The sequence below is a fragment of the Ruditapes philippinarum genome, unplaced genomic scaffold (assembly GCF_026571515.1).
Source record: "Ruditapes philippinarum isolate M1 unplaced genomic scaffold, ASM2657151v2 ctg393_1_1_1_1, whole genome shotgun sequence".
In the NCBI taxonomy this organism is placed as follows: domain Eukaryota; kingdom Metazoa; phylum Mollusca; class Bivalvia; order Venerida; family Veneridae; genus Ruditapes; species Ruditapes philippinarum.
Genome location: NW_026854713.1, coordinates 438695 through 462653, shown reverse-complemented (window position 1 = coordinate 462653; position 23959 = coordinate 438695). Strand labels below are relative to the sequence as shown.

The 23959-nt window shown below is 32.2% G+C and overlaps 1 protein-coding gene across 1 annotated transcript; it reads left to right on the top strand.

Annotated features, from left to right (window-relative positions):
• LOC132740849 (TBC1 domain family member 10A-like) lies at positions 1-23959 on the top strand. The gene is made up of 9 exons (XM_060728890.1): positions 1-762; positions 11157-11256; positions 14842-14949; positions 15559-15665; positions 16948-17128; positions 17364-17438; positions 18051-18165; positions 20942-21093; positions 21821-23959. Exons 1-9 carry the CDS (start codon positions 431-433, stop codon positions 21941-21943), a joined length of 1293 nt encoding a protein of 430 aa, XP_060584873.1. The 5' UTR covers positions 1-430; the 3' UTR covers positions 21944-23959.

Genomic DNA, 23959 nt, shown 5'->3' with positions numbered 1-23959 from the left:
ACATGCGTTTAACTAATTTCCGTTTGTTTACTTCCGGGTGTCGGAAATAAAGTTAAAATATAAAGTGATTTCATATATTTTTGTGTACATTAACCAGCAACGGAGACAATTATTTATTGAAAACCCGTTTATGTTATGCTATAAGCTAGGTTTTAGATTTAAAAATGTCCCACGTGAAACCGTATTAAATAAGGCGATAAGAAAATGGTGCCACCCACAAAAAATCTCTAAAGTTCTGGCACTGAGAAAGTTATATGATTTTTAACTCATTTGCGCTTAATAGAGAGAGAAAAATGTATATAAATTCCATAGTTTGAAATAGTTGTAATTGTTCATTCGGCAAAAATGATGGGATATTCAATTTGAAAATGAGAACAGGTGGCAGTAGTTTTGTGAAAATGGAGACTTGATTTTTGTGTTTTAATATATTATGGCAAAAGCTATTTCTCCCAGCCCATCATCCAAAATGGATGTTGCAAATTCGTATAAAGTAGGAGTTTATGTTGAAGGAAGTGGGTCAGGTGGTGAAAGTGATTTAGATGAACAGGACTTATATATACCACAATCTGAATCACAACATTCAGTGAAATCGAAATCAAGCTCACCGAAAAAATCACACTCACCAAATCATGCACAGAAAAAATCACCAAAGCACGACAGTGAAATGAATGATACAACAGATGGACTTTTGCTCAATGGTTTTGCAACCACAGCAGATAGATATGGTTTTGTTGGTGGAAAAGAATTCACAGATCCAGAGCAGTAAGTATAAAAGTATTTTACTTATTTGGCTACTCTTCCTGTTTTCAGGGTAATGACGTAAAAATTCATATGCCCCTTGTATATTTAAATTTGAAATCATGATGTCACATGAAAACGGAAACAAACAGAATTCTTATTGAATTTATATTTGGTTATATTTACTTTGCAGTATGTAACTATGCATAAACAGAGATTCAGGTTCAGCCCCAGGTAATAAAATTAAGTTTGCCCATCAGGCAGAGAAAAACAGTGAATACACAATATGACCTGTGTCACCAATAAAATTACATTGTAAATGGTCAATATTTTGTTGAATATTTAATCTCTGAGGATTATAGTTGCAACCTTTACCAAGAGAAAACTGAAAAGGTACAAAAACATTGATTAAGATTAGATTTTTAGATGCATTTTAAAAACATTGTATAATTTTTATAAGAACCTAGCAAATTAAAAAGTTAGACTGAGTAGATTTAACAGTTTTTGTTCCATACCACAGACTTCTCGAAATACGTCGGTCCGACGGACATGTCCGATAAATTTTGATCAGGTCCGACGATTTTTTATTCCGGATCGGTCCGACTGTCCGGCTTTTATCCAAGCCGCATGTATACAAAATGGCGTCGCTAAAGGTGCCAAACCTGGGAAAAAACGAAAATCTACGTCAGAGGAGCGCGCAGAACAGCAATTAAAGGATGAAAAGAATAAACCTGAGACAAAATTTAATGAAAAATGGAAACAGAACCATGAATCATTGGTGTATGACAGGGATGAGATGAAAATGCGCTGTACGGATTGTGCCGATTTTTACGGCGAAAAAATTAAAAACAAATAAGTGTCTTAGAAATACAAACACAAGTTATTCTTTGATTTTGATCAATTTTATTTGGTCCGACAGATTTCGTTTCGGTCCGACAGATTTTCATGGTTTGTCAGACCGAATGTCTGACAGTTTTTTTCAACTTTCGGGAAGTCTGATACCATACCAGCTTACCTCAAGAAATTATTTTAGAGATAAAAAAAATTGCCAAAGTTATTTGTGAAAGGACAAATGACCTGAAATTTTTTACCATTTAGGACAACTGTCCTTTTGTTTGAATGTTCAACTTAAATCACTACCCGGACACTCCTAACCAAGAACTTAGTTAAGTAGTAAAGAAGGGTATGAACTATTAAATATTATAGGATTGATATGGAATATTAAATGATGTCCTATCCTATAGGATGATTGCTGAGGATAAAAATTTAAAAACAGGTTAATTCGTCATTTACATGTTGATTGTAAAATTACTGTCTCACAGCCTGACAGCAATACTTTTGTCAACTATAAAATTAATAATTCTTATCTCATATCTTTCTGAATAAAGGATTGGCCAGCCTATATCATTCATTTTTACTAAGTTTTCCTAGAGTATTTATTTGAAAGCCACAAATATGTTTAGATAATGAAAGGGATAGCATTGATTCTTGAATATTCATTATGTAGAGAACTCATTTCTTTTTTAAATAGTAATGTCCATTGCTTTAAATCATTGAGCTTCTGCTTTACAGCTTTATTAGAAGTTTTAAAATATAATTTATGAAAGTTTTTTTTACCATTTATTACTGGTTTTGGAGGGCACATTGTGTTCAGTTTTGTCTGCCTTTCTGTTTGTTTGTCACAAAACTTTAACCTTGTAATGACCATGGTATCTTGCATGCACATTGATTACCTCCTCTAGGCACCTGCCTGACCTTCTAAGATGGCAAAGGTTAAAGTCACCATTTGGGCATTGGAAGGTGGGATGACATCCATTTGAACAGAAATTTACAAAATGTAGCACGTTTGTTTATATTATTATCAAAATTCATATTTTAATAAATGTTGGTTTAACCACTTGGGTTTTGTATTGCCAGGAACAATTTACATGTAAGTCTTTGGATAATATATTTTTTAAGAGCAATACATAAAGCAGTTTGTTAAACATCTGTATATTGACAAATGAAACAGTAATAATTACAGGGACTGCGTTCAAGGCGAAGTCAGGCGAAAACTTCGCCATAAATATTTTCACTTCGCCCTATATGATCTGAAAAGCGAAATTCTAGTCGCCCTAAAATCTCAATGAAAAGTCTGACATGTATATTTCTACACTTGATAATACTGCCTGGAGGCAAATTTAATTGTGTAATCTGACGTAATTAGCACACGCGCTGAAGCGTGGCCATAGCGACATTTGGAATTCACACTTGGAAATCCACATCGCTAAAAATAGCGCATTGATTACATCGCTAAAAATAGCGCATTGATTATACGGTAAATTAAAGCTGTGAAAGACCCTGATATGAATGCAGCAGATGATAAAAAGCTAGCTCATTGATAATTTGTTACCTCAAACAATATCCCCAGTACGTTTTGTTTGATTTACAATCCCTTTATGTCCTGTTTGATTTACAATTTCCCCTATATGTCCTGTTTGATTTACAATATCCCATATACGTTTGCCGGTCCTTTCTTGTTATCACCATTACATTAATTTTATGATAGTATATCTAATATTCATCATTAAAACTGATGTATTAAAATTTATAAAATTTGGATAAATATTATGAATTAAAGAACTTTTCTTCTTAATTAATTGCATTTAAAAGTTAGAGTCAGAAACTGTTGAACCTAAAAAAAATTAAAAAATGTTGTGTTGATGTAATGACTAATGTTGTGTTTATGTAAATCAAATGTTTACAATCAACTATTACTTTATTAAATATCATCATAGCGATTTCCAAATACACATTTGTTTATTTTCCGTGCCATATACATGTATATTTTATATGCATGTACATATTAAGGTGTACATGTATATTTTGTGAAATAGAATTAGAAAAAAAATCCAATGATATAACTCAATTTGATGATCACTTCTCCCTAAATTTCAAAACTTCTCCCTATTTTTCCTGAAAGGCTTCTCCCTAAATTTTCAGTCCAAGGTAGTCCCTGTAATTATAGTCCTCAGTTTTGGTATCAATTACAAAGACATGACCCTAAGGCTTGTTGATATAATGCAAATCTATACAAATATATAGAATTGAAAAAACTTGAATCCTACATGTAAATCTGATACAGGCAATTCTTTTTGGATGGCTTTTCCATGTTGCGGGGTCTGCAGAATCATGTGTTCAAGACTTGTTCTTGGTTATCTTTTCTAAAATATAATCCGAGTGGTTCAGGACTGGTTACGTCACTGTTTCCGCTACACCACTCCTTTTGTCGGAGCAGAAAACAATTGTCTGGAACAACGTTCCAGTCCATTCGAATCAGTTGTGACTGTTCTGACTATTCTGGACCATAATTCATGCAGACCCCAGATTTATGTTCATTTTATACTTTGATGTAATACTTTATTTATATGTATAAAAATTATGGTGTATTGCTTTCATTATATCCGAATCATGACAGTAAGCCACATTTCCAAAGCATGATTCAGCCACCGCATTGTTCCTGGGCAGACTTTCAAGCAGTTTACCAGTACTAGTTGCCTTCACTTTCGCAGGGAATTACATGTAGTTACTAATTATTGAAGTAAATGAGGAGAGGTACAGAGTGAATGACTGTATAAAGGGTTTTATGGTCAATCACAACAAAAGTGGCCTGGGTTGTCCGGGAATCAAACCCTGATCTTCACATCTTATGATCTATATCTGAATTCACAAAGCTGCAAGAGTTTGGACTTTGATAGTTAGTAACAGCCCTATCAACCAGCAGTCATAAAGCTGTTGTATATATATTTAGCTAATTTTTCTGGTAATGAACATTTATAAGACTGTCATGCTCAATGTTGAGACATTTATGAACTTTTTCTGTACGAAATCTGCTGTGGTTAAAGCAGCATGCCTCCAGATTCATGCTAATTTTCATGAAAATATTGAAAATGTATAGATCTGAATGTTTAATATTGTGAAGTTACTAAAAAGAAGCAATTTACACATTTTCAATGACACTTTCAACCCCAGTAATAAATATCCCTTACTGTGTTAGTAACGCAGTAGAAATATAGTTGTAAATACTGAAAAGTGAGTCATTAATTACACAGAACATGCAAAATATTACTTGAATCTTGAATCTTTTTACTTTCCTAAACTTAAGTTTGATTTTATTCAATATTGAAATATTTTGACTCATCTGGAGGCATGTAGCTTCAAGTCTTCTTCAAAATAACCTTCCAAGAGCTAGTTATTGGCGTCCGCGCCGAAGCGCGGTGCCTATTGGCATGAAATGAATTGATTTTATTGAATAGGGACCATCTCGAGCCTTTATGTATGCATAATAAAGTCTTCTGATCGGTATTATATCTAGTTAGCTATTATAACATGCCATGGTGACACTTGTTTCTAAAAATAGAAGATTGGGAAATGAATTGTAAGCTTTACTAATTTGGATGTAGAGAGCAGACCGGTAAATTAGAGGTATCAAGACTTAGTGGTTTCCTCATTGGTTTTGTATTTTATGGTTGGCAAATTTCATTTTCCACCTTAATTCTTTTGATTTGACAATAATATATAAAACGATTTATCTAAAAATTTAACCTTTGAAAAACTGAAGGCAGCTTTAAATTGTTACATTCCATTACAGTCAGTAACAGTTACAGAATCCAAATTGTATTCAAAGAAATACAAAATTTTGACTTTTTTTGTACAGTGGCATTTAAATGTTAACAAACTTACAACATTTAATCTAAACAAATAAGATAAAGGGCTAATTGCTAGTATACACCATTTAACCTATCTTTATTTCTTGACAGAAAAGGTATTTATAGGGTAATTGATATAAAAAGTTAACTGTATGACTAAAGTACTACTACACTTTCATAATACCACATAAATCTATAAATTATAACTCACAGGTGTGCCTGTTGACTTACTCTGTGCTGGTAGATTCAGTCACTGCCAGTGTAAAGTTCATTAACATACTTGAAAATATTCAAAATCTTGTAATTCAATTAATTCCAATGACAAAAAAGTTAAATAATTAATGATATAGAATTTTTTGTAATTTATATCAACTGTTTCATGTTATATACTGGGTATTCGGTAAGATACATTTTAAGGGCTGCTTTCCAGCAATCTTTCATGGAAGCACAGAAAATTAGTGGTTTAATCAATAAAAAAAAATCATAGTAGTATTATATTTTTATACTTGAAGGTCAGAAGTGATAAAAATAGAATAAGCCCTAATAATAGGTTAGCTATATGAGCCTGTATGTGATTAAGACACTGTATAAAACATAGTAAAGTTATTATACTAGATATTTATCATAATGCCTAGACCAATAAGTATCAAATCTCATTTTCTCCTGACTTTCTCTATCAGAGAAAACACTTATCTTAATAGTTATAACAAAGGTTATCTCCCTTTATTGCCACATTGAGAGATAGAACTGTCAGATGAAATTAGTGATAATCCTAAATCGTGTGATACTTCTTTATTGTATAGTCAGTAAGGATAAATATGTTAATCACTTCTAGCAAATGTACAAACACATTGTATCAGTGCAAGTAAAAGTCTTGAATTGTCAACCTAGAAAAGAAATACTAATTATCATGTATTTGTTGAAAAAAAAAACGAAAAAAAATGTTGATGTTATATTTTATACATTTACTTTCTTACCAAGACAGATGTATATACATGTACAGTATATGACATTAAAAATTATTTTGTGGATGTCCTTCGAGTTTTGGCGCATATAGTGTTACCCTGTTCCGTCCTTCCGTCCTTGGTCATTCTGTCATCATCAGTTTTCGTTCATTATCTCAGTAACTGTTGCACACATTCAACTCAAATTTGACATAATGGATATATCATGAGAAAATACGGATTAAGGTCGAATTTAGTCATGGCCCGGTGATTTTTGATAGAGTTATGTCCCTTGATGAAATTTTCAGTTTCTGTTCATTATCTCCCCAACAGTTGTACACATTCAACTCAAATTTGACATATGAATACATCAAAGAAATGCACAGGTAAAGGTTTACTTTAGTCATGGTTCAATGATTTTTGGCAGAGTTATGCCCCTTTCACTTTGAAAATAATATGAAATTTTCAGTTCACGTTCATTATCTCCCCAACGGTATTACACATTCAACTCAAATTTGAATATGGATATGTCAAAGGAATGTGCATGTCAAGTTCGAATTTGGTCATGGTTTGATGTTTTTTGGCAGACTAATGCCCCTTTAACTTTGAAAGAAAAAAAGAAGAAATTTTCAATTTCCGTTCATTATCTCCCGAACAGTTGTACATTGTCAACTCAAATTTCACATATGGATATGTTATAGGAATACACTGGTCAAGTTCGAATTTTGTCATGGTTTGACAGAGTTATCACTCTTGAACTTTGAAAAAAAAAATCAGAAATTTTTAGTTTCCATTCATTATCTCCCCAATGATTGTACACATTCAACTTAAATTTGAAATATAGATACATCTTCGGAATAAGCAGTTCAAGTTTCAATTTGGTCAAGGTTCAATGATTTTGGACAAAGTTATCTCTCTTGAATGTTGGAAAAAAATTGAATATTCAGTACTCATACATTTGTGGAAGTGTATGAAGTCATTATTTTGGCTACAAATATGCAATATGCAATTTAAAAAAGGTTTAAACTGAATAGTTTCAGTGCCTTGAACTTTGTATAAAAATGGTTTGTGTTAACATTGAATAGTTTCAAGGGCTTTGAACTTAAAATGAAAAAATAGGTGTGTAAACAAATTTGAAACTAAATATTATAACATCTGAAATTTTGGCTGCATGCAGGGGGCATCCGTGGCGTGACGACACAGTTCTAGTTTGACAAAAATGTAATGTAATGAAATAACCAACTTTGAATCTTTACTAATAACAAATAAGAGGGAAAAAGTATACTTTTTGGCATTTAGAATATTACTAGTGGTAACTTAGTAGAGAAGGTATATAACTTGGCTATTTACAATGATTTTCATGAGATGTACTGGCTGTGTGTTATGCCAAAGGGGAATTGTATACAGTAAATTACATCATTAATTAAGTGCTTGATTTGTTTATACTATAGTATAACATGATCTGTTTGACATTATGAATATGAAATAGGTAAAAAGTAGGTCATGATCTGTTAATTTCCTTGATTAAAAAATAATGAAACAACAAGATATAGTAATGATAAATGATGCCCTAGAAATGAATAACTTTTTTTTTTCGTCAGAAGGGGAAAACATGAGTTTACTAATGTTTTGTTAATGGATTTTAAGCATGTTAGATGCATATCACTGGTAGCAATTAGGAAGTAGTGCAACTGCTGATTGTGAAATAATATGTAATTGTAATAAATGTAGCAAAGTGGTTTTCTGACTTCCATACAAAATACTAAATCAATATAACTGTATCAATTGCCATGGAATGGAAGAATAAAAAAAGATGGATCTGCTATATGACCTAAGACTGTCAGAGTCAAAGAAACAAAAAAGTTTTTGTGAAATGAAAAGAAAAAATAGCATGTCTAATGGGCCTGTAATGATAGGTAGATTTTAAGATTGCATACTTATTGAGCCTTCTAAGTGCAACTTTGAATAAACTAATCCAATCAAAAGTGAAAACTACCAGTCACATTTTCTTATATTCCTCCACAAGTTTGACTCAATTTAGCATTGGACAGTATGAATAATTTCCCTGCATCCTGATTTTGTCATATGGTGATGAACAGACATTTCAACCAATTTGAAATACCGGGCCTTGTGACCTCTAAATTGCTAACTTGATAACTTTATGTCTCACCCAATTCATGATAAAATTTCTAACCAATATAGCGACATTAAATCATTTATTACATTAAAAATTTGCTGCTTAACAATTGCTTCTTCTTCTTCATCCTAATTCCCTATAGACAAAGCTTGTAAATGCACATGTTCCCAATTGCTAAAAAATGCCTGATTTTCCCGTTAAATAATTCCTGTAAATGGACATCTGCCCAATTGCTTAAAAAAAGCTTGGTGTTTGCTAAACAGAGACCAAAATATGGCTGTTGTTGCCATGTCTTTTTTATATGCCCGAAAGAATTTAGGTTATATTATGTTATACCCCCTGGCGTCTGTCTGTCTGTCCGCTCCCACGGGACAGTAATAATGTGGCTAGAGGGACAAATGCAATTTACTGCCATATTTATTTCATAGAAGCATTTTGGAAGTATTGTTTCATTTTCAAAATTCAAAGAATGGTTTTTGCAGCAGATACAGTGTATATATATAGCTTTATATCATTTGGCACTATACAATCTGCATTTTGCAAAAGTATCACAGAATAAAAATTAATAAAAGCTTTCCTAGTAGATGAAAGTTAAATTATAATATGGAATATGCGTTTGAAGTGAAATAAGCTTGGTTTTTTTATTTCTAAAAATTTCAGAATCTTTTAAAGCAGCATACTTCAATATAATTAGAATGTTTTGTATAACTACAAAAAATCAAACTGATAAAATATATTTGTGTAGTTTTGCAATGTATGACTTTATTCATTACACCAAAATTCTGTAAGTAATAAGAGTAAATAATGTCTGCATGTTTTGAGAAATAAAAATATAGTACTTTGGATGATACAGTTACAAATTTGTAAATGTTGTGCAAAATCTTGTATAAAGCCTAAGCTCCCCTTTGTTTGACTCAATAAAATTAATCTTATAATGCCAGTTCACCTTGGCAGGCCAATTTTCCCTTTAGGGACCAAACATTTTCCCCCATCCCTCAAAATTGTATATTACTGTAGCTGCTGAGTGATATATTTTTATGGTAAAAAAGTAGCATTGATATTTCCTCATATTGAGTGTGAATTTTACCTTTACCTTGAAAATCGAAAAGTCTAAAGTCCCTGTTATTCCCCAGGGTTACAACTGACTAGTACAATGTACATGACACCCAAAGTGACTCAATTGTCTTCAATTGGTTTATTTAAAAAAAGAAAATAAAAAACAATAATAAAAAAGTAAAATAAAGATTATTTTTGAGAAATAGAATTATTTAAGTAATTTGTGAACAAGCCACTCTAATAAAATACTTCATGATTGTTTAAAAAATCAGACAGGCATAGGTTGTCTGGTATGAATCAAAGAAACTTTGTTAGATAAGGTTGGTATAGTGTTAGGGAGAATATAGAATGAACAAGACTTTACTGAGGATATATTTGAAAATAAAGAAAGCTTTTTGAAAACAGGTGTCTGTTTGTTCTTAGAAAGTTTATTGTGTTTTGTTATTAAAAAAGTGAAACACTTATCTGAAGTGCATTGTTAGATTCATGCTGTTTATTTCAAAAGCTTTTGTTTTAAAATGAGGTCAGTCTTGTGTAAATTGTAGTTTCATTTGTTCTGTAAATTCTTTTATATTGACTGTAAAACTAGTCCAAATTTATAATACAATGGCACTATTGACTAAATTTTGCTTTTATTTTATCTATATGAGCCACATCACGACAAAACCAACATAATGCGTTTGCGACCAGCATGGATCCAGACCAGCCTGCGCATTTGCGCAGTCTGATCAGGTTCCATGCTATTCGCTATCAGTTTCTCTACTTGGGTTTGAAAGCGAACAGCATGGATCCTGATCAGACTGCGCGGATGCGCAGGCTGGTCTGGATCCATGCTGGTCGCAAACGCATGACGTTGGTTTTGTCGTGACGCGGCTCAATTACAATTTCAATGGTGTTCTGTAGGACTGTTATCAAATAAGAAAACCAAGACAATTTATGCTAACCCTAAGACTACTGGCATCAACAGATTTTACCCATGCAACCAGTGTAGATCAAGATTTAATAGCCAGCATATTTATGCATGGTCTGCACTGATAGCAATTCACTCAGTACATGACTTGTATACATGTATTTTCAAGTTTTTTTTTAAAAATTATGAATGGTTTTGTCCAGGTTAAAAGATGGACAACTCTATTCAGTAAGACTTAATAGACATAAAATATTATGTAGGCACATATATTTCAGAGTACAAACAACAAAAACTTGTATAATCAGGAAATTCAAGGTTTGTAGATAGCTTGCAAGTGTTTATTGAAGTGGCTACAGATGCATTTAAATGATATAAATTTCAATGTATGTTTTGCAATATATGTATTTAGAACATTATTCAAACAAATTGGTATGGTAAGATATTCAAGCTGTCACCTTTTGACCTGTTTAGCTTTATATAGCACCTTTAAGTACTGGTATCAGTATTTTCATTTATTTTATTGTAATACAAATATGCAGTAATTTCTCTGTCCTGTTGTAATGGTTCCAATCAGTTTATAGCCATGACACAAAAGTTTTAAATGAATGGTGATATTAAATAGTGATTTGGGGTTATTTGGCAATTATAAATTGTCCATTTATTTTCTAACATTTTTTCTTCAGGGAAAGACGTCTTCCTATAGAGATATTAAGGAAGCGGGAGTTAAAATGGTTAGATATGTTTCAAAACTGGGAGAAATGGATGAGTAAAAGATTTAAAAAGGTAAGTTTTGCTACTTGTAATGACAATGAAGTTTACTATTTCAATGCTAGCTGCATTAATGATTAGTCCATGGATGCCATTGTTAATATATTCATGCAGCCTAACCAGAGACTTTGTACTGTCTTTTACATGTATCCCCCCCCCCCCCTGGGGGTGATGTGGACATAAGATTTACCCTTGTACGTCCAGACAATCTAGGGGTCATGTAACAAAAGAACAAAAGAGAACAATAGACTTTATTTCTTAACAGTACATAAAGCCACTGTGAAATAAAAGACAATAACAAAAGGAATGAGCCTTTAATCAACTTAAGTTGCTTTCTGTCCATCCTGCTGTTAATCTGTAGACAGACAAGACAGTAGAACATGGGGGCATCCTTGTCATATGGGCACATTTCTAGTTAGGTTTATAATATGAGTAGTTTATAAATTTTATACATTAACTAAGGTCATGTCTAAATTTAAGGATTACATACCCTTTTATATCAATATGTCAGGAGATATTAAATTTGTAATTCCCTTACAAGAAAAATAAAAAGCCTTGAAGCCAGTCTCATCTTTTGAAATTTTTTCAAATTTTGTATACCTTTTCTGTGACATTTTTGTACAGTGTTTGATGACAAAATTCCTTAAGAAAATAACAATATGGAGGATAGCATACATGTTCATTAGGGTCTGTAATCCTTAAAGCACTCCTATATGTATGTACAAATTAAGCCTTTGATCAGAAATAAACTAAACTTTGAAACAGTTGTTTTACTTGACTTACAGAACTATGGGAAAGAAAAAAAGTAATGGAATGGCATCTTCTCATGATTGTAACATATTGATTGGTGGCCTTACCACAAACACTAGCAACTTTATCAATAATTACCAAAAAATCTAAATTTCTTTTATTCCCCATGGGATGGGTTATTTGATAGAATATCAGGCCTTTTGGTTAGATGAGCAATTTTCAAATTTTTGTGAATGTACCTGAATTTCATTTTTTTTTTCAAATTGGTTCAAAAACTTCTTTTATTCACGTTTTAACAATTACATGCTATACTTACAGCTATGCACTTTGCTTTAAAATTTTGAAACCCTTCACTTTTCTCAAATTTCTTAATGACAAAATAAGTGTTAATTTTGCAGTTTCTACATACAATGTGTTGTATATTAAATACATTAAACATTAGTCATGTTAGTAGACACAGTAAACAAATTACTGACTGCATGTATTACTCATTTCCTTAAACAATAGGGGACTAGAATTGTATTTTCAATTGTCATAACTGCCACTTAGTTAACATTGTTTATTGGTGATTGACTTGTACAGGTGAACCTGTCCACGAAGACCATTAGTAAACATTGCTTATTGGTGATTGACTTGTATAGGTGAACCTGTCCATGAAGACCATTTATTAACATTGTTAATTGATATGTACAGGTGAACCTGCCCATGAAGATGTTCATTAACATTGTTTATTGACATGTACAGGTGAACCTGCCCATGAAGACCGTTCATTAACATTGTTTATTGGGATTGACAATGTGTACACAAGTTTATTGTATGGATTTGCCCAGATTTGAATTAGAAACTGTCTATTATTGTTTAAAGGGTTGCCTGTATCAAATCGCTATCAATCGAGCATCTGTACTACTGGCTTAAGCAAGTCAGTATCACTACATCTTTATAAATGATGTTGGCAAATTTTTATCCCTGCAAGCAGTTCTATGTTAAGAAGGCCATTATAACTCAAGGCTTAGTGTAAAATATGACAATAATATCATCTTTGTTTACCAGTAATTTTCTAATAGAATTTTCTCTTAACATAAATAATTTTTTATAACATGTAATTCATGGTCTATAGAATAGAATACCATGGGATACATTCTGGATGAAATAAAGAAAAGTACCTCGAGTGCCATCACTATTTGTTGTTTTTTTTAGCTCGACTATTTGAAGAATAGAGAGAGCTATTGTACACACCAGGTTTCAGTGCCACGTCACACTTAAGATTATGTGTAGTTTTTTTTGCGTGCAAGTTGGTATATCTCCAAAACTACTGAAGGGAATGGGTTAAAACTTCACACGGTTGTTCTCCTTGATTATCTAACATGATGGGCACAGGTCCCATATCTTTGAGTTACTTTTTTACAGAGCTATGCACCTTTTCCTTACTGTCTGTCACTGAGAAAAGTCTTACGAACAGCTCTTGTTTCTTTTTAAGAAACCAGAAATAATATTTTTTTGCCCTAATGATAGTCTATATGATTCATAATATAAAATACAACAAAAAACAACCATGTTTCATGGCCTTTGATCTATTGTGACGTACCATGTTATTATCTTTCCTGTTATGGTATTTTCACATGTTAAATGCTGGTTTGAATCTCCTATCTCTTTGTATACACTGAAAATGAAAGTCAGCTTGAATAATGAAGGTCAAATAATGCTTTTTATGAAAGTATACTTGAAAGTAGTTAAGGGCATCTGGTTCAATCTGTTTATGTTGATGTCAGCCCCTCTCTGTAGAAATAATGTCATATATATTACTGTGAATGTGTCAGGAAGCATAATGCACTGTAGTCATATGTTTTTTAAATGTTCTGAAATACCTGAAATTTGTCAGAAATACCTGAAATTTGTCAGAAATGCCTGTAATTTGTCTGAAACCTGAAATTTGAAATGCCTGTAATTTGTCTGAAATACCTGAAATTTGTCAGAAATGCCTGTAATTTGTCTGAAATACCTGAAATTTGTCAGAAATGCCTGTAATTTGTCAGAAATACCTGTAATTTGTCAGACTTACCTGAAATTGTCAGACTTACCTGAAATTGTCAGAAATGCCTGTAATTTGTCAGAAATACCTGAAATTGGTTAAAGCTGTCTTTGACACAGTTTCCAAAATAATGGAGGACACAAGAATGTTGTTATCTCCTATGACTGATATTGAAAATATCATATTGAAATTATGTTGTGAATTGTCTGTTCAACCGTAAATTTGCTAGAACTTTTCTCCAAACATTTTCTCCTGAAGATCATTAGAAAAATTTTATTAACAGAAATTCAAAAAAATGGTATACCATGCAGGAAAATCTTTAATATACTTTTCTAGTGTCAAAAGCTTTTAGTCTGATATTGTGATCATTTAATTGATCCTCTAGGGAAGTTTTTTATGGGGGGGGGGGACTTCTTTTCCTTTTATGCATGTGGAGAAATCTTTGCAAATTTTCTTCTTTTTGTTCAAAAACGAGTATTTAAAATAAGTTACACTTTGTGCCTGGCATTTTACCAAAATAATTCAATTTTTTGTATCATCATTTGAGTAAAACAATTCTCTATTTCTTTGTTATGAAAACTTTTAAAATCTTGATATATTGTTGGTCTATTTTTGATAACATTCATGAAACAGTGATTCTAAGGTGAGTGTCTACACAAAACTGATATCTTAGGCTTCTTTATCATTATAATTCAGGTGAGCAATACTGGAGTATTATGGCCCTCTTGTATTATTGATTGATATTGATAATTTATTATCAAACTATTGTTGTATATAAACATTTTAATGTTACTACATGTATTAATTTTTACCTACGTCAGGTGAAGGAGAGATGTAGAAAAGGCATTCCACCGTCAGTACGAAGTCGAGCATGGCAATTTTTATGTGGGAGCAAACATTTGATGGACCATAACCAAGGAAAATTTGATGTAAGAATCCTATTTTATTTTTTGCTGCTGTTATTTTGTTTTTGTTTTTTTTTTAATCTGAAAGAAATAGAAGAGAATGATTAAAATAACTATTTTATCAAGAAAAATAGTGGCTTATTTGAAAGCAGTATTTTAAGAGCTACCTAAGTTTACTGAGATTGTGGTGAAGAATTGAGTTTTAGGTTGTAACTGAGAAATTATGTTTCATACATAAAAATCTCTTATATATTATTTGCTTCCTGAAAAACTAGCATGAATGAAGAAAAAAGTTTCAGTGATACATGTATAACAGTTTTTTTTATGCCCCCACAAAGTGGGAGCATATAGCATTGCACTTGTCTGTCCGTCCATACGTCCGTCCGTACGTCCCGAAATCTTGTGAACAGAACTCCTCTTAAACCGGATGGCAGATTTTGCTTAAACTTCCAGGGATGAACAACCCTTTTTTCACTATATACCATATATATGTTGTCAGTGGGGGCATCCGTGTCCTTTGGACACAGTTCTAGTTTTTTTATGTCATTCATGGATTAACTATAAGTAAAAGTAAAAGCAACACTTACATAAAGTAATATTAATCTGTAAGTAAAATTCATGTTTTTGCTTCAGGAATATTTAGAGCATCCAGGGGACCCAAGATGTATAGAAGATATAAAGAAAGATTTACATCGACAATTTCCTTTACATGAAATGTTCATGTCAAGAGAAGGCTATGGGTAAGATAAATCTGAAGTTTTAATACTTCACTGACATTTTTCAATGGAGTAAACATTTGCCAATTAGTCAGTCTTTCTGTCTGTCACAATTACTTTAATGCCTGTTAGCGACGGTAACTATTGGTAATCTACGGATCGCTAGCCATGTCAGATCAAACCTCACCAAAGGCATGCCATTGTTTTCTTGGCAAAAACTTTTAAGTCGTTGGTTGGTTTCTGGAACAGATTTGAAGTGTGTCTATAAGCTTATAGCTTCCTACACAATCTTATTAAATATAAAATCTGTATAAACTAGACTAACTACATATATTATCAGATGGTGTGTTGCTATTTTCCATGGACATCTAACTTTATGGTGGGGTTTTAGGTTGATCAGATCATGATCAAGGCATAAAATAATATAAAGCTTCTAGCTGGATTAGAACTAACAGTTGTCCTTGGCAAGTGATTCAAAGTGTTATCTTGACCACTCAGCTATTAAGCCTCTGTCTTAAATACAACAGCAACCACTCAGCTATTAAGCCTCTGCCTTAAATACAACAGCAACCACTCGGCTATTAAGCCTCTGCCTTAAATACAACAGCAACCACTCGGCTATTAAGACTGTGGCTTAGATGCAACAGCTACCACACAGCTATTAAGATGCAACCTCAACCAATCGCCTGTTAGGATCATGGCTTAGAAACAACAGCAATCACTCAGCTATTAAGACCGTGGCTTAGATACAACCTCAACCTTTCAGCTATTTACACTGTAGCTTAAATACCACTTCAACCACTCTGCTATTAAAGCCAAGGCTTAGATACAACCTCAACCACTTGGCTATTAAAGCCAAGGCTTAGATACAACCTCAACCACTTGGCTATTAAAGCCAAGGCTTAGATACAACCTCAACCACTTGGCTATTAAAGCCAAGGCTTAGATACAACCTCAACCACTTGGCTATTAAGACTGTGGCTAAGATGTTTTACATACATGGTCATGGAAGATATTATGCAAAAAGAACATTTTATGTTCTGATAACATTACAGAAATATGTAACTGAATTAATAAGTTGGAAATGATGTGCAGTTTATACAATTTAAGAGACATATACAATAATACACCAGTGTCATATTATATATGAAATTTTAAAGTAAAATAAAGATCATGTTCCATTTAATTTGAGAAAGGAGGTATAAAGTATATATATTTACATACAATCTGTAATATTTATCTTCTTTAAGAAAATGATACACAAATAAAAATAAAAATTTATATGCTGTTAACTTTCTTATTACAGACAAGAAGATTTATTTCGTTTATTGAAAGCATACACAGTACACAACCCAACAGATGGGTACTGCCAAGCTCAAGCCCCAATTGCAGCGGTACTGTTAATGCACATGCCGGCAGAGGAGGCTTTCTGGTGCTTTGTTTCTATATGTGAAAAATACCTCCCTGGATATTACAGTCCTGGACTGGTAGGAGTTTTCTTCTGTTTCTTGACTTGTAGTAAAAATATGCTAAATGTATTCTTTTACACAAATTTTTTGTTGGCAGTAGTATGTTTTGTCAGTAGTTTGTTGATCAGCAGTTTGCAATATAAGCATTTATTTATTTTTTTGTTTATTTTTCTTTTTCATGAGAGACTGTTAGTTTGAGCTTATTCTTAGTTAAATCAAGAAAGTTAACAATATATGGAAATTTGTATTACAGGAAGCAGTGCAAGTAGATGGGGATGTGTTATATGGTTTACTTAAAAGGGCAAACCCTCCTATTTATAAGCATTTGGTAAGTTTATTTATTACCATCATTATTTCATCATGAAACTTGCTTAAAAAACAATTTGTATTGCCTTCTATACTCACAACCTATTGTTACAACATGCTGTTACGGTAATTGTACATTTATAAAGGTGTTGACTGCCTGTTGTGTCTACGGTATTTCAACTTGGTTCAGGTTGACAAAATCGGTTGTAAAATATTATGTTTAAGGGTTTTTGAGTTTGATCTTTGATTGTGCCTGACCAGTCTTTAATGCGATAGAGATACTCACAAACTGTTGGTTTTCCCCATCTAATCCTGTAGTACAAACAAACTACAGTTACAACTTGATAAATATATAGACAATAATGGCAACATGTTTATTACTCTTTTATGAATGGTAATGCACTGTGCAGCTATTCAGGTAAGAGTTTGTTTGTATCCTGGGATAAGACTTGAAATACCTACATTGGCTGAGTTTATATTATGGATTTTGAAAACCTGATATTAGGAAGCTAACACTATAACACTACAGAGATTTGTCTGTTTGCACTGATGTAAAAGCTTGCCTGGCTTTATATTGGTAACATGAGAAAGTCATGGCCTCAGACATTAAAAAAAGTGAATATTTTTATTTCAGAAAAAACATAGAGTTGAACCAATATTGTATATGACAGAATGGTTTATGTGTGTATATAGTAGAAATTTACCATGGGCCAGTGTACTCCGTGTCTGGGATATGTTTTTATGTGAAGGTAAATGTTATTTTCTGTTAGATATTTATAGTTACTGGTGTGTACATCTGACCTTTGTGAAGACCTTCTGTTATGAAGGGCATACAATTGTCAAGTGTATGGTCCATTTGGCAGCTCTTGTTCATGTTAACCCTATATCTGTTGTATTACCTGTTTTTTACTATCAATTCCAAGTTTAAGGTGACAACGGAGTCAATTATCACTGAAAATACCTAAAATGAGATTTTTTGTTTAGTAGATTTATCCATCTTTTCTGAACACATTCGTGATTTAATTTTGGGAGCAGTTAGTCCAAAAAATGTGTTTTTAAACGTTTTAAAACGGTACCTGTACCAGTTTTATCTGCTATTCGTGTAACCTGTCAATTATCGATAACGCTCCGCCCCCTGTTGAGGCAACAATGAGGGAAATCGGTAGTTCCATATATGCGTGAATTACCGGTCCATACTACTCGTAATTCATGTATCGTACAAATACCGAATATCGTCTACCTTTTATTTAGCCTTTTTTATAAAATAAGAAATTGTCGGCCAATGTACGTAACATAATGTATGAAACATAAATTAGCTATCGTCGGATACCCACGGCCGAACCATTATCATTTATTGCATGTTATGTGACATGATTATCAATCGTGGGTATCCGACGATAAAATAATTAAGCATAGCGGCAAATCGCACGACCACGGGGTTGATTAAAAATATAGTTCCTAAATATCCATAATGTGTGAAAATAATTTGTCTGTCCCGTTAATCTGATAGATATTACATTGAGTTTATGGACTTTGTACGGATTCAAGGGCTTGCTTTACATTCAACCTCGTTTTCTAACAATGTCAACAAAAACAGACAACATTTTTAATGTGAACGCCTATATGACTTGTGGTAAGGTGTCCCTGACAAATTTCTAAACCATTTTAGGTTGTCTAAGATTTATATCAATTTGGAGGAAAAAATATATAATATCCCATTCTTATTTGTACATCTACCATGGACTTTAAAAGACCGTCAGAAGCTCAGTATTTTGTTATTTTATTTTATATTTTAACGGAATTTCATAAACGAATACACAGAGTGACACTGGTATAATATAATAATTATGCTGAAATGCTGATAATAATAATAATAAACTTCAAAAGTGAAACAATTAAATACCCCGCTAGCGGTGCGCAAATACGTTCTATTTCCCCCCACCGAGTGCCTCAAATTTTACCGAAAGTCACGTGACATGTGCGACCGATACCAGACGGACGGTAAATCACGTTAAGATTTGAAGAAATTTCTGTTATAAACTGATATTAATCAGCAACTTTTTAATTGGTCAGATGTCACTGTGTCATAAAATGTTGTTAGAGTATGTTACCGCAACTTGTGACCCTCTCTGGTGCGATATTTGTGTATTATGCAATTATTTAGCATGAAACGTAGGGGTCCGAGAGAGAACTGCCGATTTATGACACTTCGTTTGATGCGGGTCGGACTAACTTTGAATCGGCATAACTTTTTTAATAATCAAGCAATTAACATGCGGTTTAAAGCACATGAAAGGGAATTCATTAACGGAGGGAACCGTGTCAGGGATTTTTGTTTGCTCAATCAGAGGCTTAATTATCTTTAATTACGTAATATGTATGGTGAAAAAAGTCGCATAAAATGTTTGACGTTACGTAATATTTTTTTGAGAAAAGATAAAAAAAATTTGAGACACGGTTCCCCAGATATTATAAGTATGTTTATTTTCCAAAAGTTTGATGACAAAAAAATAAAAAATGACTTTGATATGACGATTTAAAATTTTAGGATTTTTATTAAAAATCAATCATTTACAAAGGCATTTTTTTCAAATATGTTATTTTTTATGATGATCAACAACATTTAATGCACAAAGATTAAATAAATAACAATTATCACTAAAATAAGTTGGTTTAAATGACATTTATGTGAGTACCACGGAAAGTGTCTGTTGTCACCTTAAGATGTTTCAGTATCAGGAAATTAAAACTTAAGCTACAAGCAGTATAGAGCCTGGTCAGACTGCATGGCTGGCCTGGTGATGGTAACAATGATATTGATGGTAACAATGTTTTTATCAATTCCTGTCTAGAAAAAGCAAATTTACATTATTGTGAGACAGAATTGTTGCCATTAAGAAATGTACAGTATTTTCATAAAAAATAAATTTCATTGTCTGTATAACTCTGTTATTTCATGGCAATCATTCTACTGTTTATTCCTGTAAGCCCTGTATTGAGAATATAAGACCTATATTGTGGTGATTGTTTGATTTCTTGTGTGAAAAGTAATAAATCAGCTGACAACCTACGAAGAAAAAAACAAATCACCTTAAATGGATAATTTTTATTCTGAAAAAATTGTGTAATGGACTTGTGGTTTCGAGATTTGGATGAATGGTTAACGCTGTTGACTTTAAACCACTTGCCCCTCACTGCTGTGGGTTTGAATAACGACAGGAACTTGGCATTCTTTCATGTCAAGCTCTAATTAACTAACTAAAAGAATGTCAGTGGTTTTACTTAGGGACCTGCTGTCCCTGAGATATTACAATGAATGGCACCTGAGGTCTTCCTCCACAATTAAAGCTGGAAAGTTCCCATATGACCTATACTGTGTTGGTGCAATGTAAAACCTGACAGCCCCCCCCCCCCCACCCCTTCCACAAACTGAACAGACTAACAGGCTGGTATGACTTTGATTGTTTGCATAGAACTGCAATTGCATCATCGATTGTATTCATATTCATGAATTATATTTTACAGGTATAAAAGTTGTATTCCGTGTTGGATTGGTGCTGATCAGAATGTGCCTGGGAACACAGGAGAAATTATCATCGTGTTCAGATATGTACGCTACATTAGAGAAAATACGACATATACCAGCTGACATAGATGAAAGTTATATAGTCAGAGAGGTAGTAGTTACCTCATACTCAAATTTGTTTCGTAGTTAAAGCCGGCATCTGTAACCACTGGGGAATCATATATTGAAAGTTCTTTTTTTTAATCTTACAGTTTTGATTGTCATCAGTGCTTTAAACATGATGATAGGGCAGGTTTTATAACCCATTATAAATGGTTGTAAGTTTATATAGCCAAATATTCTAGGAAGAACCCATGAATACATACCCATTTATCCTGACAAAATGCTTTATAGCAGATTTACCTCCCATGAATGAATTTGTAAATCATTCATGAAGTTGCTGCAGTTGTGTATGTAGATTAATTAAACATTAGGATTATTCAATGAAATTCTGGTTTTTATGTTGAATATTCTCAGGAGTAAGTTAGTTTTGAACTCCACATGAAATTGAACTATAATATAAATGTTGCCCTATAAGATTAACAGAATAAGGGACTTCTAGTTGTTAAATTATGGAAAAGCATGAAGATAACTCTTTTGATAATGATGTAATTTTTTGTGCATAAAAAGTTTTTTATAAACCACATATCTTATGTTTGGGATCTAATAAACCATATATTTTATGGCATCGATCTGATTAACCATATATTTTATACTTGGGATCTGGTTAACCATATATTTTATGCCAGGACTTTACACAAGATCTGTATATATATCTGATGACACTCAAAAGACAGACATTATAGCATTGATATTGATGAATTTGTCATATTTTTCAGTCATTGAGATTAAATATAACTGAGCGAGAGATGGAAAAAGAGCACCAGAAACAAATGCAGCGTCGGAAAGCAGCAAAAGAAAAAGCAAATAAACCAGACTCTGGAAAATCAAAAAAGAAATAACACACAGCGGAACATGTTCGAAAGATATTCAGGTTGAAATTTCCACATATTGTGAAACATGTGATGCGTTAACATTTTATTCCTGTGAAAGTGATTTTTTTTTCTGGAGTGGAAAATTATTTGAAGGAAGTAATGAATATTTATATAACCAAGTTCAAGGATTTTTTATATGTTTTTAAATTTGATTATATCTGAGACAGTGAAACATTTAGTTTATGTGGAACACGTGCACAAAGTGCTTTAAGCTAACACATACCCCTATAACCTCAGTATTGATCAATAATTTGTCCCAGTGACCACTGTATGGACCAGTTTTTTGTCCCTTTTGAAACTCTGTTTTAATGACTTTGTGTCCCTATTGAACTCTCTTTTTTCTGTTGACTACACCCGTCTATTTTATACCAGCAAATGCAATTTTATAAAATGTCCATTTCTTTAACTTCTAACTCAAACAGTCAATGTGTTTGATTTGACCCAATTATTCCTGTCTGACTTCTGTATCAGTTTATGTTCCTTTGGCTCTATTCTTGTATTTAATTAATCTCCTTTAAACTCTTTTGAAAGTTTTTGACCTTTTCTTTTATCAAAAAAGAACCCTCTTGATCCATATTTTATACACATTCAGATGAGACAATGAACTGCATTTGGAGAGAACATAACCTGTTCAATTTACACAAGAAATTTTAAGTGAAAAATTTATGGGGGGAATTTTTTTTTCACCGATTAATTTTTACAAACTGTTGATGCAATTTTTTTGATGTATGGTAAATGGAATAAATAAAGCAATATAGTAATATAATTATAAAATATATTGCAATGTTTGGAATGACATAGGCTTATGCGTAATAGCTTAATACACAGCTTTAAGTCGTCACTTATATTATCAAAAACACAATATATTCCATACACTATAGTCTGTTCCAAATAAGTATTTCATCTGTAAATTTTGCAAAGTATAGTCTCTTTTAGATAATAAAGGGTGTTTTTCTTAAAAAATCTGATCATGTTCTCTCTCTCAGCTGATGTCAGATTTTTTTCTGCAAAATAATTATTAACAAAATAATTTCAATCTTGTTTATTATTTATTTACAGTTATATTTTAATTCTGAATCTCCTTATATTTCTTAAGTCAACACATTTCTAATTCAGTTTTATTGTTTACAATTATATATAATTATATTTAGTAAGCCAAAATGTAATCTTTTATTTGTAAATCTGATTTAAAGGACAAAGACAGTTGACTGTGATACAGTTATGAAATGGAATAAGAATACCATTTGAAAAAAAAAGAAAAAGGGTGAAATAGATCGGCATTAAATAATGAACATCAGAATAAGAATATTATGAATGATTTAGTGGACAGAATAAGAAAAGAGCTTCCAGAATCATAGCAAATTTCAGATTTTGGAAGTTACACTATAATCTAATAGACTAAGAGTCATGATGATATAGAATAAGAATAATGGGCGAATAGAATATGGAATGAAATTAACTAAGAATAAGAATAATGTTTGGGAAAAAAATGGGAATAATAGTGACATACTAGAATATAAAGATGGAAGAATAAGGGTTATGACAGGAAAGAGTTATGTAGTCTTAAGGGAAGTATAAAAAAATTGTTACATGTAATGATTGAATATGAAATATTTTATAATTTAGTAGAATAAGAATAAAAGCTACATAGGCATATGAATAATGATATTTGTAAGCTGTGATATCAATGTATTAATTTACTAATAGGTTGTCAGGTTTAGTGTCATAATATATATCCATGTAAACTGAACATTGTAACCTAAAAATATTATTCCATTTCTGTAGTTAGTTGTACAAAATTGAAATTAAATAACCAGTCTAAAATTCTAGCTTCTGATTGGTTGGTTCTGAGAACAGGATTGACCAATAACAGTGTCCAGGACTGGTTATCAAGTTAAGATTTTTGACTTTTGAAATTGTATTGAATGTATGATTAACGTTTTTGTGAAAGAAAGGTATGCCCCAATTTTATTTTATTTTTTT

What these genes read in the sequence shown, in the direction of transcription:
- LOC132740849 (XM_060728890.1), top strand. Translation starts at nt 431, where the DNA reads ATGGCAAAAGCTATTTCTCCCAGCCCATCATCCAAAATGGATGTTGCA. An exon ending in GATATTACAGTCCTGGACTG is followed by an intron (nt 17,129 to 17,363) that starts GTAGGAGTTTTC and finishes TTTGTATTACAG; the next exon opens with GAAGCAGTGCAAGTAGATGG. An exon ending in AAAGTTATATAGTCAGAGAG is followed by an intron (nt 21,094 to 21,820) that starts GTAGTAGTTACC and finishes CATATTTTTCAG; the next exon opens with TCATTGAGATTAAATATAAC.